Below are 16,226 nucleotides of genomic sequence, written 5' to 3' on the forward strand. Positions count from 1 at the left end.
GTGGCATCTTGTTTTTTTATTTTCGCTTACTTGATTTTAGTAACATGACGAAATAGAGTGACGGGGCTAATTAAGGGCACGCCTGAGATCTCTTTGGGACGCTTTTTGTGTTTACACTTTCCCGGCCCAGCTGAGCTATTTCGGCAACTTCTGAAAAACGGTTGAACCCCATATCATTATCTAGGATTATCTGAGTATCATTACCAAAGTATGCAAATCATCAAGTTTCCACGCGTTAAATTTGGCAAAAATTGTGCCCAGGCGTGCATCACGTACTGATCTCGTGCGTGCAATCGCTTGTCTTATTTTTCTTTCGTGCGTAATTTCGCAAATTCTTGCGAAACTCTTGCACGCCTCTCAGGGTGCAAGCTAGGTCGGAGGTGCGCGAAATTGTTGCTATTTTCTGGTTGCCACCTAAACTCGATGACAAATATGCCGGAGGAATTAATGGTGAATGGAGTTGTGATCTGTAGGTAAGCGCTATTCCGTGATTTCTTTACCACATAAATACATGTGAAACCATCTAGCGTGTTGTATCGAATGTCACTGACGTTCGCACACTGAAGAAGGGCGATGCACCAGCGCATTTAGTTTACAGTTGATCATATGTTTTAGAGTGCGAATAGTTTTAAATATGTACGAGTAATTGTTTTTTGTTCACACAAACTAAGTCGGCCATTTTAGATATATTTACTTTGTGACCTGGCCTGTGGACAGCAACGAGGCTGCCAGCCTACAGACCTAATTGCTTTTCTAGCGTGAGTGAGTGATGCAGTAGCTGTTTCCACAAGAATAGCAAGCGGATAATGTCAAAGGAAGGTCATCGACAGTTTCTATCCCGAGGCCAGGTTACTAAGTTACTACTCTTCGTGGTTTATTATCGATCACGTGACTCCAAATTCCACTAGAAAACAATTTAATCACTTGTCAATAATATGCATGAATCATTTTTATCCCACACTTTTCGCAATTTTCTTTGCAAGTTGTTAAGCTTTCTCGGCTATTAATTTTTAAAATTCCTTTCCATATTCCTCTCCGAAACAGTAGTTTGTGTGAAAAAAAAAATGATGAAAACGTGTTTAAGAGATTTTCCACGTCGCGTTGAACACAACATGACTTGTTAACCAATCAAACCGAATTTCGTTTGTGCGCTAGTGTTTCAGGAGAGGCTCACGACCTCACTTCGATACGTTTGTTTCCCAAAACAAAAGATTGTTTTTATTTATCAAAGTATACATGAAAGCATTTCTCCATTCAGACTGGCTACGAGAAATGAGGTTTTCAGGTATCACGGTACAAAAAAAAAGAGGTGATTCAGGGGAAAAAAGGAGGCAACAAACCAAACATTCTGATCGGTCAATGATCAGAAAGTTAGCCAATCAAATGCAATCGCTGGATGAGGAATTTTTGCGGGATTGCGCAATACGCATTCGTTGCTTCTGCTTAATTACGATAATTTCATCTCGCAATCTTTTCATGTGTTGTTAACTTAATAAGGAATCACGTGATTTTTCTCTTTCAATTTGGATAAGATAACAATTTGTCGTTTTGTTCAAAGACTACAAATTATATTCGCCACACGGAATCGCGAGCGATTTTGTTAGTCTTCAAAGAAATTTACGCGTGCTAACATTTATTCCATACTGTACTCGAAATCACGTGATTACCTGTTCAAAAGCACTCCTCTTGACCAATCACAATTGTGTAACTTCATGTATATTATTATCTTACCGGGCTTGTTACACAGATAAGCCCGAAACAGCTGTCTGCGTCTGCTTTCTAGTGAGTTTGAGCACTGAGCATGCTAGGTTTGGCCGACGGTAGTTTCGTTTTGAAGAGAATGCCTCCGTGAACGTTGTTTGATTTGTCGAAACAGAGGTGTGTTTATGCTCACAACTGTTTGTATTGATCCAACGTAATGCATAGATTGTTACACGGCATTGCAGTTTTATAAATTAATTTATAAATGAAGTGATGTGTACAGAGATAACTTAACTTTCGGAACTCGAAAGGAGAGGGTACTGTCTTACCTCCAAATGTTTCATGCTTATTACGCTTTAAACATATTATATTAAAACGCTTCTGGGTTGGAATGGGGAAAAACAGAATGCCTTAAAGAGTTTGAGTGATTTTCCGAAATGAAGGGCCCCTTTTTTCTGGAGCGGGTAACGTGAACCACTCAGACAAGTGATTAAAAGTGATCTCCTTTCGTTACAAGGTAAAAAAAACGCCACACCAATAAATGGTTAATCTCTCTCTTTTCATGATGTATTTATTGACTGAATCAGTTATGGCAATCGGCTTTTTTCTTCATGGACAGGGAGAAGTTTCATTACGACAATAGACCAATTTCGATATATTAAAATTCAGCCCTAAACAAAAGGCACGATCTCGAGGCTCTGGGGAATAAACTCATACAAATCCTTATATTTATTCCCCAAAGCCTCGAGATGATGTCTTTTGTTCAGGACTGAATTTTTATATATCCAAATTGGTCTATTCCGTGATTGTAACTGTCATCGATGGAGTACAGTTTTTAAACACCTTCATAATTTATACCTAAATTGCAACGTATAAGTGATAACCTGGATGGTATACTTACAGCATTAAATGTAACTATTCAAATGTAGGCTATTTCACTTTAAGAAACTCTCTATTATGATGGGCAATAGTTATCACTTGTGGATCTGGGTGAAAACTTCAAAGCAAGTGTAGCAATGCGAATAAGAGCTATCAAGCGTTACTATCGTATGGTGCTTTCTATTAACTCTTTTATTAATTGACTCTAAATTATTAGCCATTCCTATGAACCAAGATTCTTATTTCTGACCTTAAGGTTCAGGAAGAAAGTTCTATCCCTTCCCAAAATGTCATTTGCTGAAGGTAGCCTGGGATGATTGCTTGTGGAGGAGGAAGCAGCCAAGACAGGATCGATCGACATTACTCTCTTCCTTACGGACGACGATTGCCGCTAACGTAAAGACGACAACGGAACCTCAGGTAAGGATCGTATGGAAGGCGGAGTAGATAGCTGCCCTTTTTTCCCTAATATTCGTTCATCGAACGATTAATCAATCAGTCATCGGATAATTCAATCGATTGATTGATCCATTGATCAATCAATCCATCAGCTAGTCAATCAACTAATCAATCGATCAATAAATCAATTAATCAATAACTTGATTGATCAACGAATAGAACAAATGATCAACTTAATCAAACAATCAAGGAAACAATCAATAAATCATCAATCAAACCATCAAGCCATCAGTGATTCGTACCGTAAATCATGAATTAATCATCAATCATTAATCAATCAATCAATGAATTAATCAATCGATCAGGCAGTTGATGAAACAAATTTAATTTAACCGCAAACCATCAATTTACAGAATTAGCCAGTCGATGTTCAGCCAAAATTGTCCAACTAAAGAAGGCTCTCGGTTTTTATATCGTTTCACGATGCAGTCACTTCTAGCCAATCCTTTTATCTATTTACTTACCATTTGTATTTGATCGCTTTGAAAAAGTTCCAGTTACCTTGACCTGATTCTAAATTTATCTGAGCTGACCTTTTTGCAAAATTGTGTTTCAAATGTTGTGGTAAATACTATGTTGCCATGACAACCGACGAGCGCCTTGGAAGATGTCATAAGTTCCCCAAAGGAAATCCTACGCCAAGATTGTCATTCTGATGGTTTTGATTTTCTGGGCAAAAAAAGTTGTAGCTCCTTACAATGTGTTATTGTGTTACTTATTCCCTGTTGCCACGAGTAACTGTCCTGCAAACACACTTAAGATTTTTATTCATAACTTGTTTTTCCTAACTTCTATGCGGTGGTCCGATAATCTTAAATATGCCATTTCTTATTACTTTTTTTATCCCAAAGAAAATTCACACTGCGCGAGTTTCAGGACTGATTTAAAGTAGATTAACAATGTTGTTTTTTTAAAAGTGAGAAGGAACTGCTTGCTTTGGTTTTGAAACTAAACTTCTCTAATCTACTTCATTCGTTTTTTAATCAACCGTGACTATAAAAACTGGTCCTAATGTTTTTTTTTTGTACATCCAATGCGCTATATCTTTAGCTATTTGATATTTATTACTTAATTGAACGTGACGCAATAAGAAAGCTGCAATCCTGATCAAAATCGTTGAGACACTTTCTTCTCCATATCTAAACCAATTACTTCCATGAAGTAAATCTTGATGTTGTAGATGCCCCTCTCATCCCTAACAATGTTGAAGGATAGGAGCTCCGTTATTTCGGGTCGTGCGGTACCTCATTGAATGGGCTTCAGGATTGGCCAAAAGGACAATAGAACGAATAAAGATAACAATGGATTTAGCACAGAAAACAATAGGAAGTTCGACACTATAAAGCCAATGAAATATAGTGTTCAACAAGAGGTAAGACCCTTATACACAACGTTGTCTTTGGGGAGGGGGGAGGGGTGGGAATATTGTTCGGCCTTTGTCGTAATTATTGTCCAAAAAGACGAAACTTGAGAAACGTCTCAACGATTTTTGTCCAGGATTGTGAGTTCGCTTTAGTCTGCCTTTGGAATGTTGCGTATATTAACACTGCTCAAATTTACACCGCGCGTTAAAAAAATGTCCCTAGAACTTAAAAAGATGATTCTTTTCTCCGTTGCTCTCACCCTCTTGTCTTGGCACAGTTTTATATACCAGACGAAGATTAAAATAAAAATGATTGGGAATTTAATGGGGCTTTTCATTTGTTAAGCAATAGCTGTAATATGTCTGAATAATCACGACAGAGACTAATTTTTACATTGTTTTAGTGACGCAGATGTCTTGAAAATTAAATTCTGTTTCAAATTATATTTCTTAACTACTTGCCACGACGTTCGTAAATGGAATCTTATTCTTACTTTTTATTTTGAAATCTATTTTTATACAGTCATCAAACTTCTTCGTTAAAAGAAAAATGCATAAAATCGTTTTAAAAATATTTGTCTCTCAAAGAGCAAAACACATTGACCTAGTATTATGATAGTTGTACGCTCATAATTTGGCCCTCCCCCTCCCCCTGCCCCCTCCCACACACACACACACACCTCCCAACCCCCACCCCCACCCACACATACTTCACATCGCAAAGTAGTGTTTTTTTTTTTTTCAAGTAAAAGAGTTCTCGTTTCTCTTTAGTTTAAAGTGCACCTTAAGGCAAAAACGTTTTGTTGCCAAGATAATTCTTTTCACTTAAAGCAAACATATTACAATTTTCACCTCAAAATTTTGCTTTTCGTGTGTGCAGGGATGGCGCAGTGGTGAGAGCATTAATCTCCCACCAATGTGGCCCAGGTTCGATTCCCAGACTCGGCGTCATATGTGGGTTGAGTTTGTTGGTTCTCTACTCTGCACCGAGAGGTTTTCTCCGGGCACTCTGGTTTCCCCTCTCCTCAAAAACCAACATTTGACTTGATTTGTGTTAATTGTTAATTTCAATTTACAGTGTCCCCAATTAGTGCTACAGCGCTAGAACGTCTAAGCACTTAAATAAAGTCCCTCTCCTTTTATGTAAGGTTAGTAAGTAAAACTTGCAGTCATTTAGACGCACGATCGTGCTGTGAGAGGCATGGGCCTATTCTTGATCTTACGTCACAAAAATCAAGAATAGACCCATGCTTCTGACAGCTCGGTCGTGGGTCCGAATGATTGCCAGTTTTGCTAACTTTGCGTAACTTGCGTGGCACATAAAAAGCAAAATTCTGAGGTACAAATGGCAAAATATTGCAGAGATTGAAATTAGAAACGAAAAATATTTGAGTTTAGGTGTACTTTAAGATGTAAATAAATAGTCCCAGCTTTAGTCTTTCAGTTGCGTTTGACGTCGAAGCGTTGGTTTCTCGGTTCGTACATTGACGTCCTTCCATGCGACTATTAGTTCTTTTAGGCTTGCCTCATTTGATCCTCTAATGTCACTCACTTCCTGAAATTACAATGTTTTAAAGGAAATTCAGTTAATGGAGAGCTTGACTGACGTTAGGAACCCATAACAAGGGCATACAACTTCTACATGTGTCATGATATGATGAAGGATTGAGCTGTTTTAAAAATTACCTTTCTCGGGAAGTCTGACTGACCAGCGAGGAAGGTGACCTGTTTGGGGTATCCAGGGTAGGGAGCTTAAGCACGCGCGTTTTTGAGACGCGGACGGCAACCGGAAGTGGGCTGTTTTCCCGTTTAACTTGTCTCGACACAACCACATTTACATTGCTAAGTATCTTTTCTCCATTAGAGTTGATTAGTATAAAAATCTGGGAGACACCACTGTCCTGTCACGTGAAATGTTCTCTTCCAGTTGCCGTCCGCGTCTCAAATACGCGCGTGCTTAAGCTTCTTATTTTAGTGGCGGAGCCCTCAGCGCGAACCGGCAACTGAAGCCGGCGTGAAGAATGGGGTGAGGAAAACTGCATTCTTCTCGCGCGAAGGCGGCTTATCCTCACTTGATATCCCAAACAAGTCAGCTTGCTCGCAGGCTCAAGTCTGACTCACGTAAGAACCTTGCGAGTAAATCACAAGCCTTGCATAATTTAGTCTTAGCGTTGATACTCACTTCTGCCAACACAGTCAATAGACAGAGCTTGTTTTAAAACTTATATTGCGTTGTAGCATATCTCTAAATGGCTAAGTTAGCATCATAGCAAGTGTTCTACCTGTGTAGCTTAGTAAAAGTGCTAGGAGATTATCAGAGCTTTTTGTATCTTTTCCTATTCGTTTCTTCATAAATATCACCATTTTTAAATGTTTGATTACCTCCGTCATCATCAATCCTTATGGCCCCCATTGGGGCATAGGGCCGCGTTTGATAACCTTGCGCGGGATGATTTCAACAAGATATAACGTAGCCATTGATAAGTCGGGCACCTTTTAATCCTATGTAGTTACCTTGGCAACTATAACTAAGGTTAGCAACCTTAAGTTTGGAATACGACTGCAAGCACGAGTTTTGAGTTTCGAGCATGCGCACTTGAGAAATTCGCCGTAAAATTTACTAACGCGTGCGCAGAAATGAAAACTCATACTCCACTTAGTCGCACCATTTCCATATATGGTCACTTCTATTTGACAGAGTACGAGACTAACATGACAGTGCACGTAATTCTCAGTCAAGACCCATTTGTTAATATAATAACGTTACTGTCATTTAGATGGAATAGGGCCATTTGCGCTGGAGAAAATAATATACGTCTTACCTAAGACGCGAATGGATCGTAGAATCAGTGAATAACGATCATTTGGAAATACATTTGAGTACGAAAATGCGCGATATTACACGAAGTTTGGAAGTCATCTACACTTCATTTTCAAATGATAAATATATAATGGTCGTTTCAAGTTTAAGTTTAAATTAAGTGTTTGTTTATAACGTCACCCAACGAATTAGTGTGCGCGCGATTAAATGTTCTAAACAAGTACTTTCGCGCGAAGTGAGTCTGATTGTGTGTTCAACTTTGGCTTCCTCTCACGGATGAAAAACATTTCGCGGATTAGACAACCAAGCTTTCCCTGATATTTCTTCAAAACGGAGAGCTGTTTGAAAGCTCGGGGTTACAAACCCCTTAACCGCGCGCAATAATTCTTAGGCTGACGTTATGAGCAACCACTTAAGTTAAACTTGAAACGACCATTACATTTATCACTTGATAATAAAGTCAAGATGACTTCGAAACGTCGTGCAATATCGCTTGTAAAACAATCATTGTAGACGAGACGTGAAGCTTTATTTAGAACACGGTTAATATGGAAATTTTCAAGGAAGAAAATAAGAAGCGTCTCATAGAAGATAGATCTTTAATAAGACGCGACCTGCATCTTTTACGCGTTCATGTCTAAGACGCGAAGATTACGTAAAAATGGTTCGTATCTTACCGTATCTCATCTATAATTTACGGTATTTCGACCGTATTTTGTCAACTCCGCGAGTATTTTGCAAACGAGTGTAATGATAGTCGACATATGATACCGAAATATTTAGTTACACCATTTTTCCCGGCCCCGGAAAATATTTTAAATCATGCTTTCATAGATTCTGAGTTCTGTTATCCTTGATTAATAGTTGGGGAGTTTCTTTAACTATGTCTTGAAATGGTGCAGTTCAAATGGTTAGCAACCGCTCTAGCCAACCCACCCCGGGAATGTTTAAATTGGAAAATCCCGTTTGGTGGTTTTCACAAATGACCAAAACTATGTCTATTTACCTTTTTGTTTTTAAAAAGCTTGAAGTGTGGAATAGAGACGATGGCGAACAGAGTAGCGACCTCCTATGGAGAAAAAAGTTATACCTTTGTGTTTACAGCATTAATATTAAGCTTGTATGTCTATAACTGAGACAGTTATACATTGCAATAGAGGATGAGGTAAGAGAACGGTGCCTCTTAAATGATTGTTTCTTAAAATCTAATTGTAGCTACGCAACTATTTTTGGAGAGCTATAGGCGCCTGATTGGAGTTGTATTGACGTGATGAAATGTTAAATATGCCCGGCATGGGCATTATTCGCGCGGCGGCCGCATTGGCCATAGACAGTAGATTACGTACCCGGAGCCTCGAGTTGAAATGTTTGGGAACGAGTTTCAGTGCGCAAAAAGTTTTCAATCCCTCGGGACTAAACATGGGTGCCGTGTGAACGAGAACTTAAAATAGCTTTGCGAAACTAAAAGGGTTCGCACTCTTACCTCATCCTCTTTTGTATATTGTCATCATAGGTGTGTAGATTTAGGCAAATCAATTTTACAGTCAAAGTCGATTTTTTTTCAATGCGGAATTCTCCCTTTCTAACACTGGATAAAATCGTGTGGTGTTTAAGTTTCCTTGTGGTGTCGTCTCCGTGAAAGATTCTATACGATAGGGTTAAATTGCCGAAAACTAGAAACACTATGCCGATTACTAAAGCAGTTTTTTGACCGTACTGTGATTCACGGCCAGAGTTTCTTTTTCAATTTATTTATGTCATGCAAGATATGTTAGGCTTACCTTGCAGTACAGAACGAAAAAAACGAGGTTGCTGAGATATGGTCTCTCGTGCTGGCGATCTGAACCGGTACTATATAAGTAGCAACAAGTTCTTTTATGATTCCTGGGTAGTCCAGGCAAACGAACAAAGTTATAACTTCAATTCAAACTAGTCGGTACCCTCCAGAAGCAACTGGAACTACTCCAGAAAACTGTCTAGGAACTAAGCATAAGTAAGATAGGCTGTTGAATCGCGCGGGAAGTCAAGCCAACTTCTGAAAAGTTTGGCTTGCTAAACTGGCCAAGACAAGGCATACAAGGTAGCATATTTCAAGGCTTCTGCTTTTGTACGACTACTTAATACATTCTGTTTAAAATCGATCTACTGGAGGAATCCATACGTACCTCAGCATGTTCGATGTTAACTTTGGCGAAAACTACATCTGGAAACTCCCTTGCCATTTTCTAGTCAGTTGAGGAAAAGAGAAAGAGGAATGTGCCATAGGTTTTTAAATAATTACCGGCGTTGTTGAGTACCATGTAATTTTTTTTTTGTTTCGTGACTTTGGCTTTTCGTAAATTGAATAAAAGTTTATTCCACAAAGCAATCCATGGTGACGGCGGTCTGGCTTTTCCAGACTATGTTGTGAAGGGCAAAGACTTAAAGAACTGTCCTGAATGAGAACAAATTTTTTGAACTACTGGCAATACTGAGACTTATAAAAATAGTTGTTTTTGTAGAACTGTTAAGGATGCGTTGCCAAGCGAAATTGTTAATATGAAGTCCGCAGACCAATTTTAAAAGTGTTATTTGAGCATTTTAGTAATAATGATTTTTTAATATTGTATAAGAATTAATACTATGATAAATATTTTCACTCATTTTATATTTTGTAGGAAATTATATGAAGGCTATCATTATTCTTAACCTATTTCATATTATTTAGTTAGACGTCTTGCGTGACAGCACCCATTTGCAGAACTAGACATTTTAAAATAAAGGTTGAATATGGTGGTGTTAAACCGAACCAACGTAAGGTTTCAGAGAATTGGCCAATCACAGAGAATCAAATGAACCAATTAGAGCTCTATGCAAATTCACGCAAGAGCGGGAAAATATGTGCTCATTCGTCACAACCAGAATGGATTGGGTCTGTGAATCTAAACTGGCATAGGCGTGCATGTTGCAACCTCTGAGTATAGAAAACAGAAAAAAAGTACATTTGTAAAACTGACACTTAATTAAGACTAGGAAAAGAAGCCTATAGATTCAAGTTAACACAAACGATGTTTACCTCAAGCTTGGGTGCTACTGATCTGCAAGGTCCGCACCAATCAGCGTAGAAGATAATCACAACTAAGTTATCACCACTGCTTTCAAGAAGGTCATTGAGGGCTTTCTGTAGATTTAGACAAAAGTCTAGGTCATTGCTACGTTAGTGATTTAAAGACGGTGCTTACTAATTCAAAAGTAGTTTTGCGTGGTCTATGAATATGCAGGAAAGGAGATCTTAAACAAGTGTTATTGAAATTCAAAAACAAAATTGGAGGTAACCACGCATTTTTGAAAGATATTCAACAATTTTTTAGAAAGCTTTAATATACAAAGCAATGTAGGGCGGTTTTTTTCCAAATTGAAGCTTAAGGCCGTTCGCGCCCATTGCTACTGCGCATTTTTTCGCGCATGTCACGTACACGTCATGCATCGCAGACCACGAAGGTAAACACGATGCTAAAGGCGCAAACGTTTTGATAATAATAATAATAAACTTGAATGGAACATGAAAGCGTGTCTCATCATGGGATAGCTGTGGAACCAGGTCTTCTCGGAAATGTCGCGCAATGACGTGCCAGTGCGAATATACCATCGCTTTGAGAACTTCGCAGCGATTTTAATCTCTTGAATGCTCGGTGACCCCTATTTTCCTTTCCGTGGATCACTTCCTTTTCTGATTTTGTCCATTTTAACAAAAAACAAAAAAGTCTGTGCGTGAGAAGTTACAAATATTTCGCCTTTTATGCTCTCGGGCGACAGACGTTCTTTCTTAGACTAACATGTATCGTTTTTCAAGGTCTATTTCACCTCAGAAAAAGACATCAGCTGCAAAGGTTAAGTTAGTTATATTAGTGATGTTGAATTGAGTACGTTCACCTGAGCTAAATTTCGCTAGTGTAGCTTTTTTTATTGCTGACAGTTGTAAGCTAAGATCGTCTTAAAAGTAACGCAATCCTCTAAAAGTGCACCTCATGATCTCGAAAACGAGCACAGTGACCCCCCATTTTTTTTGCCTTTTTGGCAAAGGTAGATCATTACCTTTCCGCGTGGCAAGTTTAAAAAAAATCTGTACGTGGGAACATTTTGGGCGCGAACGCCCTTAATTACCTCTGAAAAATGCATGGTTACCTCCAATTTTTCTTTGGATCCGCATAGTTTTGAACCGCACAAAGATATCCCTGTATAAATAAGCACCACCCACAGGAAATCCGAGTATCTAGAAATGCGCAGAACGTATGCGCAATAACAATAGTAGGCACCCTCCTTAATTGAGCAAATAAAAAAATACAAGTAAATAAAAATAACGCTTGACCTGCTTAAGACAAGGAAACCAACGTTTCGCATTAGATGCAGTCTATATAGAGCACACTACACCAGAGCATTTAGTTTTCCGGCTTTCTTCTTTTTCGTTGTCTTAACAATGTTCACTGATTAAGCCAGATCATGAAATGAATTACTCGCACGCCATTCATAGCTTACCTCTGAAAAAAAAAAGAAAAAACGGCACGAAAACCTGGGTTATATTGATCAGTGTCTCTAAATCCCGCCGAAAACAGTTTTGATTGTCTGTATAAAATACTGACCTAATACTCGATTCAGTAATCCGGTTCTTAATTATTCCCCGGTCGCACAAGCTAAATTTCCTTTTCAAATAAATACATGCGGTTGGAAGGCTAATATTAGAACTCTAAGTTTAACACGATTTTGAACTTATCCTGTTGACTAATCTTGGTTTTTTTCGAGTAAAATGGTTCTTATTTAAGAGAAACTTAAAAGAAAGCGAAACAGGAAAAAAAGAATCAATGAAGCATAAAAATAAACATGAAAATAAGTGTGGAACAGAAAACATTGCGTTTACAACTGTGAATTTTGACATGATAAGTTTGTTACAGTGAGAACTTATAGTCAAAGTTACTTGTTGAACAAGCGAAATCCCAACATCGGTCGATTGTTGAGAATGTTAACTGGCGAGCCTTTTGCAAATTAGTTGAAGTAAATATTGTCTTCATGCATGTCAGTGTCTCAATTCGAGTCAAATGCTTCAACATCAGTCGAGTCCAATAAATCAGCAATGTAATTGAGTCAACAAAACGAAACAGTTCAGGATAATTATGCTTCACAAATCCCTTCACTTGAAGCAGACGTCGAGTAGCTGAAACTCCACGTAGAATGTTTATGCCTTATTTAAGTCAACTGTGGTTATGAAGTTTACTTTAAGCATGAATTGTTTTGTGTATCTTGTAGTTACCTACCGGGCTCTGAATCTCCCTCTTTGCCATAGTTTAAGGGAATAAGGCTATAATCGAAATCCCTGAATGTTTTGAGTTGTTTGTAGAGTAGTATGTCGTTTCATAACCCGCGAAGTTCATACGTGCGAATAATTTCTCAGTAGAATGATCTTTGTGTTTTGTTTCTCAAGAGTATAAATAAACCGACGCAATACAAAACATCATTTTCGTTCTTCTTAGCTCTTTGATGACGCACTTGACTTCCTCCAGTCAACACAATATTTATTTTTATTTAGATAGCTAAAGTGATACGAATGATGGTGAAAATCAAGTCTTTTACTGGGTGACAAATCGATTTCAACCCTTTCTCAAGTTATTTAAGATGGAAATTTGAAAGAAATTTGGTAACAGCCCACTTAAACCACTCACATCAAATCATGCGTCCCTTTACACTTCGATGATTCACTGACGTTCAAGCAGGCCCAACTTGGTAAAGAAGGAAGTAGAACCGGGAGGGAGGAGAGGGAGTTTATCCAAGAATCTTAAAAATAGGACGAACCGGGAGAAGTGTGTGGAGAGGAAACTGTTTAGTATTTTGAATATTACCATATTTAGACAGCTTTAAATCAAAAGAGGTGGGAAATAAACCTAACCTTCATAACTCAGCTCTCGAGCCCACACAGGACACCACGATTTACACAAATGAAAAATCACGAGTCATATTAGCACCCCAGTTCATATCTCATTTGACCAACTGGCGATACAACGACAATCCTTCCCGGGAGATTTTCAGAAACAATCTTGGAGTAATTCTGACTAAAAAAAACTGTAAAAATACCAATTAAAAAATAATGGAAATAAACAAATAAAATTGCAATCAAAATAAAGGTATTAGGAAGTTCTAGTTAAGAGAGAGGTACTTCAGTGAACTGTTATAAAATTGGTCAAAAGCTTTCTCCGTATCTGACGTATAATACTCTGAGTTGAGGAACTCATCTTTCAAGACGTAATCCAAACTATTCCAAAGGGCAAAACCTTTTGGTGAAAACATTTGTTCTAAAAAAGAGGATGTTGATAATCAACATGGCAACTCCTGGCTGCATGTTTATCCCGCGCTAATTTGTTCAAGAGTTATAAATTGATAATTGGGAGTCTGCTGTTCAGAGATTCATTTAATGGTTATGATGTCTTGACGATAAATAATTTCATAAGCTTTAATGATGAGGTATCTCTTTAAACCACGCCGTATAAACTTTGAAAATAGGACAAGTACTAAAATATGTCTTGTTTGGGAAGACTAATATGAATGCACTAATAAGCTGGCTTTCGTTTCGTAATAAAGCACCTTAATTTTATTGTTTTTACGTTTTGGCCATTGTTAATGTTGAATAGTCTTTTGTCTTCGGTTTGGGTAGCAATTCGAACACAATGTACCTTCTGAGAGCTGCTGTGTTGCCTCGAACATTTAAATAAAGCCATAATCCCCGTTCCAATCAAGGCAAAGCAAGTAGTGGGAGGACAAAGCTACAAAGAAAAAGCAGAATTTGACGACAAAAACCATTTGGGGCAATACGCCTACAGAAATTATTCAACCAAGTAGTTTTTTCTACCTCGTGGCAACCTTACGAGTTTCTCGAAGGAGATGAAGTTCCTGAAAGACAGGCGAGATAGAAATGCCCTTTGTGGACAACTTTATGAAACATACTAAGCATCAATGAAACCTTGAAGCTTTAAACCCGAGAAACAATTACCTTTCCCGGTACCTTTGAAGTTTTCACAAAAAGAAAAGTTCATCGTCGTTTTGAAGGATTCTGTGACGAAACCAATTTGCGTGAAAAAGTTGTGAAATGAGTGGCTGAAGGTTCTATATGGTCTGGCTTTTTTATATTCCTTCCTCTAGGTTGATCGTTGAGAACTGAGACCCTGTAATGCATTAACGCGGCATTATATAGTGCTAATTACGTCATCATAAGAGATCATGAATGTTTAATGTAGCAATTGTCTTTTAAATCTGTGAAGATGACCCAAACTATCCCAAGACGATCGCGCGAATTTTTATGTAGCCAAATTGTTTTGTTTCAGTTAAAAAGACATACCCAAGTATCACATAGGTGCAAGCACTAGACTTTGCATTAAAAAGGAATTCCCAGAGGACTGAACCAACATACCTTATCGTCCGCTTTTGCGTCACATTACTGGTACACTTTCCTCCTTTTCTTCGCACTTTGCCGAGACACTTGTTACTACTTTGTTTTCGATTCTTTCCAACACCTTGTTTCGAAAAGAGTCGTCTGGAAAGTTGATGATGTTGTAGGATTTTTCCAGTGATTCATTTCTAGTCCTCTTGTCCGCCTTAATCTGAATGTTTCTGTTTTCTGTACTCAAAAGCTATCAATTCATGGCGTTCTTGTCATATGGTCACTTCCCACCACTCGTAAGTTACGTTCCTGATTCAATTGCTACCCATTTTGTACGTTCAAAAATTCAGACCTGCATGATAACTTTCAAAGTTTATTTTTCGAAAGCAAACACAAGGACAAAGAAGGCTTCTTTTTTTAATAAACTGAAAATCTTAAATCACACATAAGTGAGTGCCCTGATATTACAAGTTCACAATGATTCAACAGTCTTCGGTGATCTGGATTAATCTTGGAACAGCTGATTAATCATTAATCAAACTCAAGAGAGGATGACGTAAGAGAACGGATTCCCCATACATTGGCCTTTTGCAATCATTAGAGAGGCATTTCATTGGCCAGTTGTAATGACGTAGTGAACTTTTAAATTTGTGCGTCATTGGGGACGAGAACTCAAAATAGCTTTGCAAAACTAAAAATAGATTTTAAAAAAACTATGATTGGGCATGGGGATGCTCTTTCTTGCGTTATCCTCCTCGTGTCAAACATGAATCTTTATTTTTGCTGCCATAAATAGAAAGGTGTTGATTAGAGAGAGAGAGGGATTCATTTGCTGCTTGTTCTAAAAGCGTGAAAATTCTCTTCTTTTGAATTGTTTTTGTCTTTTGAGAAGTTGATTAGAAATCAAGAAATCCACCACAAAATGGAAAGGTATTGGGAATAAACGAATTTGATTGAGAACTGACAAATTTAATCGTCGAGAAATACGCCAATAATAGAAAAAATGTATTTCTTAACGATGAAATGATATATGAAATGGATCATATATGAACTCTGGATATGAAATCAAGTGAAGCTATGATCCTCGCGGTTATGAACGCAATTTTTGCAATTGCTTAGAGAAGCCTGAAAAATTCAGGACTTCAACGGGATTTGAACCCGTGATCTCGCGAGAACGGTGCGACTCTCTAAACAACTGAGCTATAAAGCCACTGACGTTGGGAGCTGGTGAAGCTATAGCTTCACTTGATTTCATATCCGCAGTTCATAAATGATCCATTTCATATATCATTTCATCGTTGATTCATTCCTCACGGGAACTTTAGAACTCACAAATGACTAGCTCCCAACGTCGGTGGCTTCATAGCTCAGTTGGTTAGAGCGTCGCACCGGTATCGCGAGGTCACGGGTTCAAACCCCGTTGAAGTCCTGAAATTTTCAGGCTCCTCTACGCAATTGCAAAAATTGCGTTCATAACAGGATCACAGCTTCACTTAATGTATTTCTTGTCGTTTAAATTCGTTAGTTGTTGATCAAATTAGTTAGTTCCCGATCCGTTTCAGTAGTAAATTTGAATTTAATTTTATCTGTAACCGAAAATC

The 16,226-nt window shown here is 38.1% G+C and overlaps 1 protein-coding gene across 2 annotated transcripts; it reads right to left on the bottom strand.

Annotated features, from left to right (window-relative positions):
* Window positions 1–3,789: 3,789 nt before the first annotated feature.
* On the bottom strand, window positions 3,790–12,689 carry LOC138024454 (thioredoxin-like). Of its 2 annotated transcripts, XM_068871660.1 has the most exons (6): window positions 12,512–12,689; window positions 11,388–11,522; window positions 10,279–10,383; window positions 9,389–9,448; window positions 8,230–8,292; window positions 3,790–5,957 (listed from the first exon to the last, which is right to left on the bottom strand). In XM_068871660.1, the coding sequence occupies exons 1-6, from the start codon at window positions 12,536–12,538 to the stop codon at window positions 5,835–5,837; spliced, it is 513 nt and encodes a 170-aa protein (XP_068727761.1). In that variant the 5' UTR covers window positions 12,539–12,689; the 3' UTR covers window positions 3,790–5,834. The 2 variants fall into 2 exon arrangements, with proteins under 2 accessions (XP_068727761.1, XP_068727762.1); XM_068871661.1 differs by lacking the exon at window positions 11,388–11,522 and having other exon boundaries at window positions 12,512–12,683.
* Window positions 12,690–16,226: the final 3,537 nt, after the last annotated feature.

This window comes from Montipora capricornis, chromosome 11 (assembly GCF_036669925.1).
Source record: "Montipora capricornis isolate CH-2021 chromosome 11, ASM3666992v2, whole genome shotgun sequence".
Taxonomy (NCBI): Eukaryota; Metazoa; Cnidaria; class Anthozoa; order Scleractinia; family Acroporidae; genus Montipora; species Montipora capricornis.

What these genes read in the sequence shown, in the direction of transcription:
- LOC138024454 (XM_068871660.1), bottom strand. Translation starts at nt 12,538, where the DNA reads ATGGCAAAGAGGGAGATTCAGAGCCCG. An exon ending in GATCCAAAGAAAAATTGGAG is followed by an intron (nt 10,384 to 11,387) that starts GTAACCATGCAT and finishes CTAAATCTACAG; the next exon opens with AAAGCCCTCAATGACCTTCT. An exon ending in CAGTAGCACCCAAGCTTGAG is followed by an intron (nt 9,449 to 10,278) that starts GTAAACATCGTT and finishes TCAACTGACTAG; the next exon opens with AAAATGGCAAGGGAGTTTCC.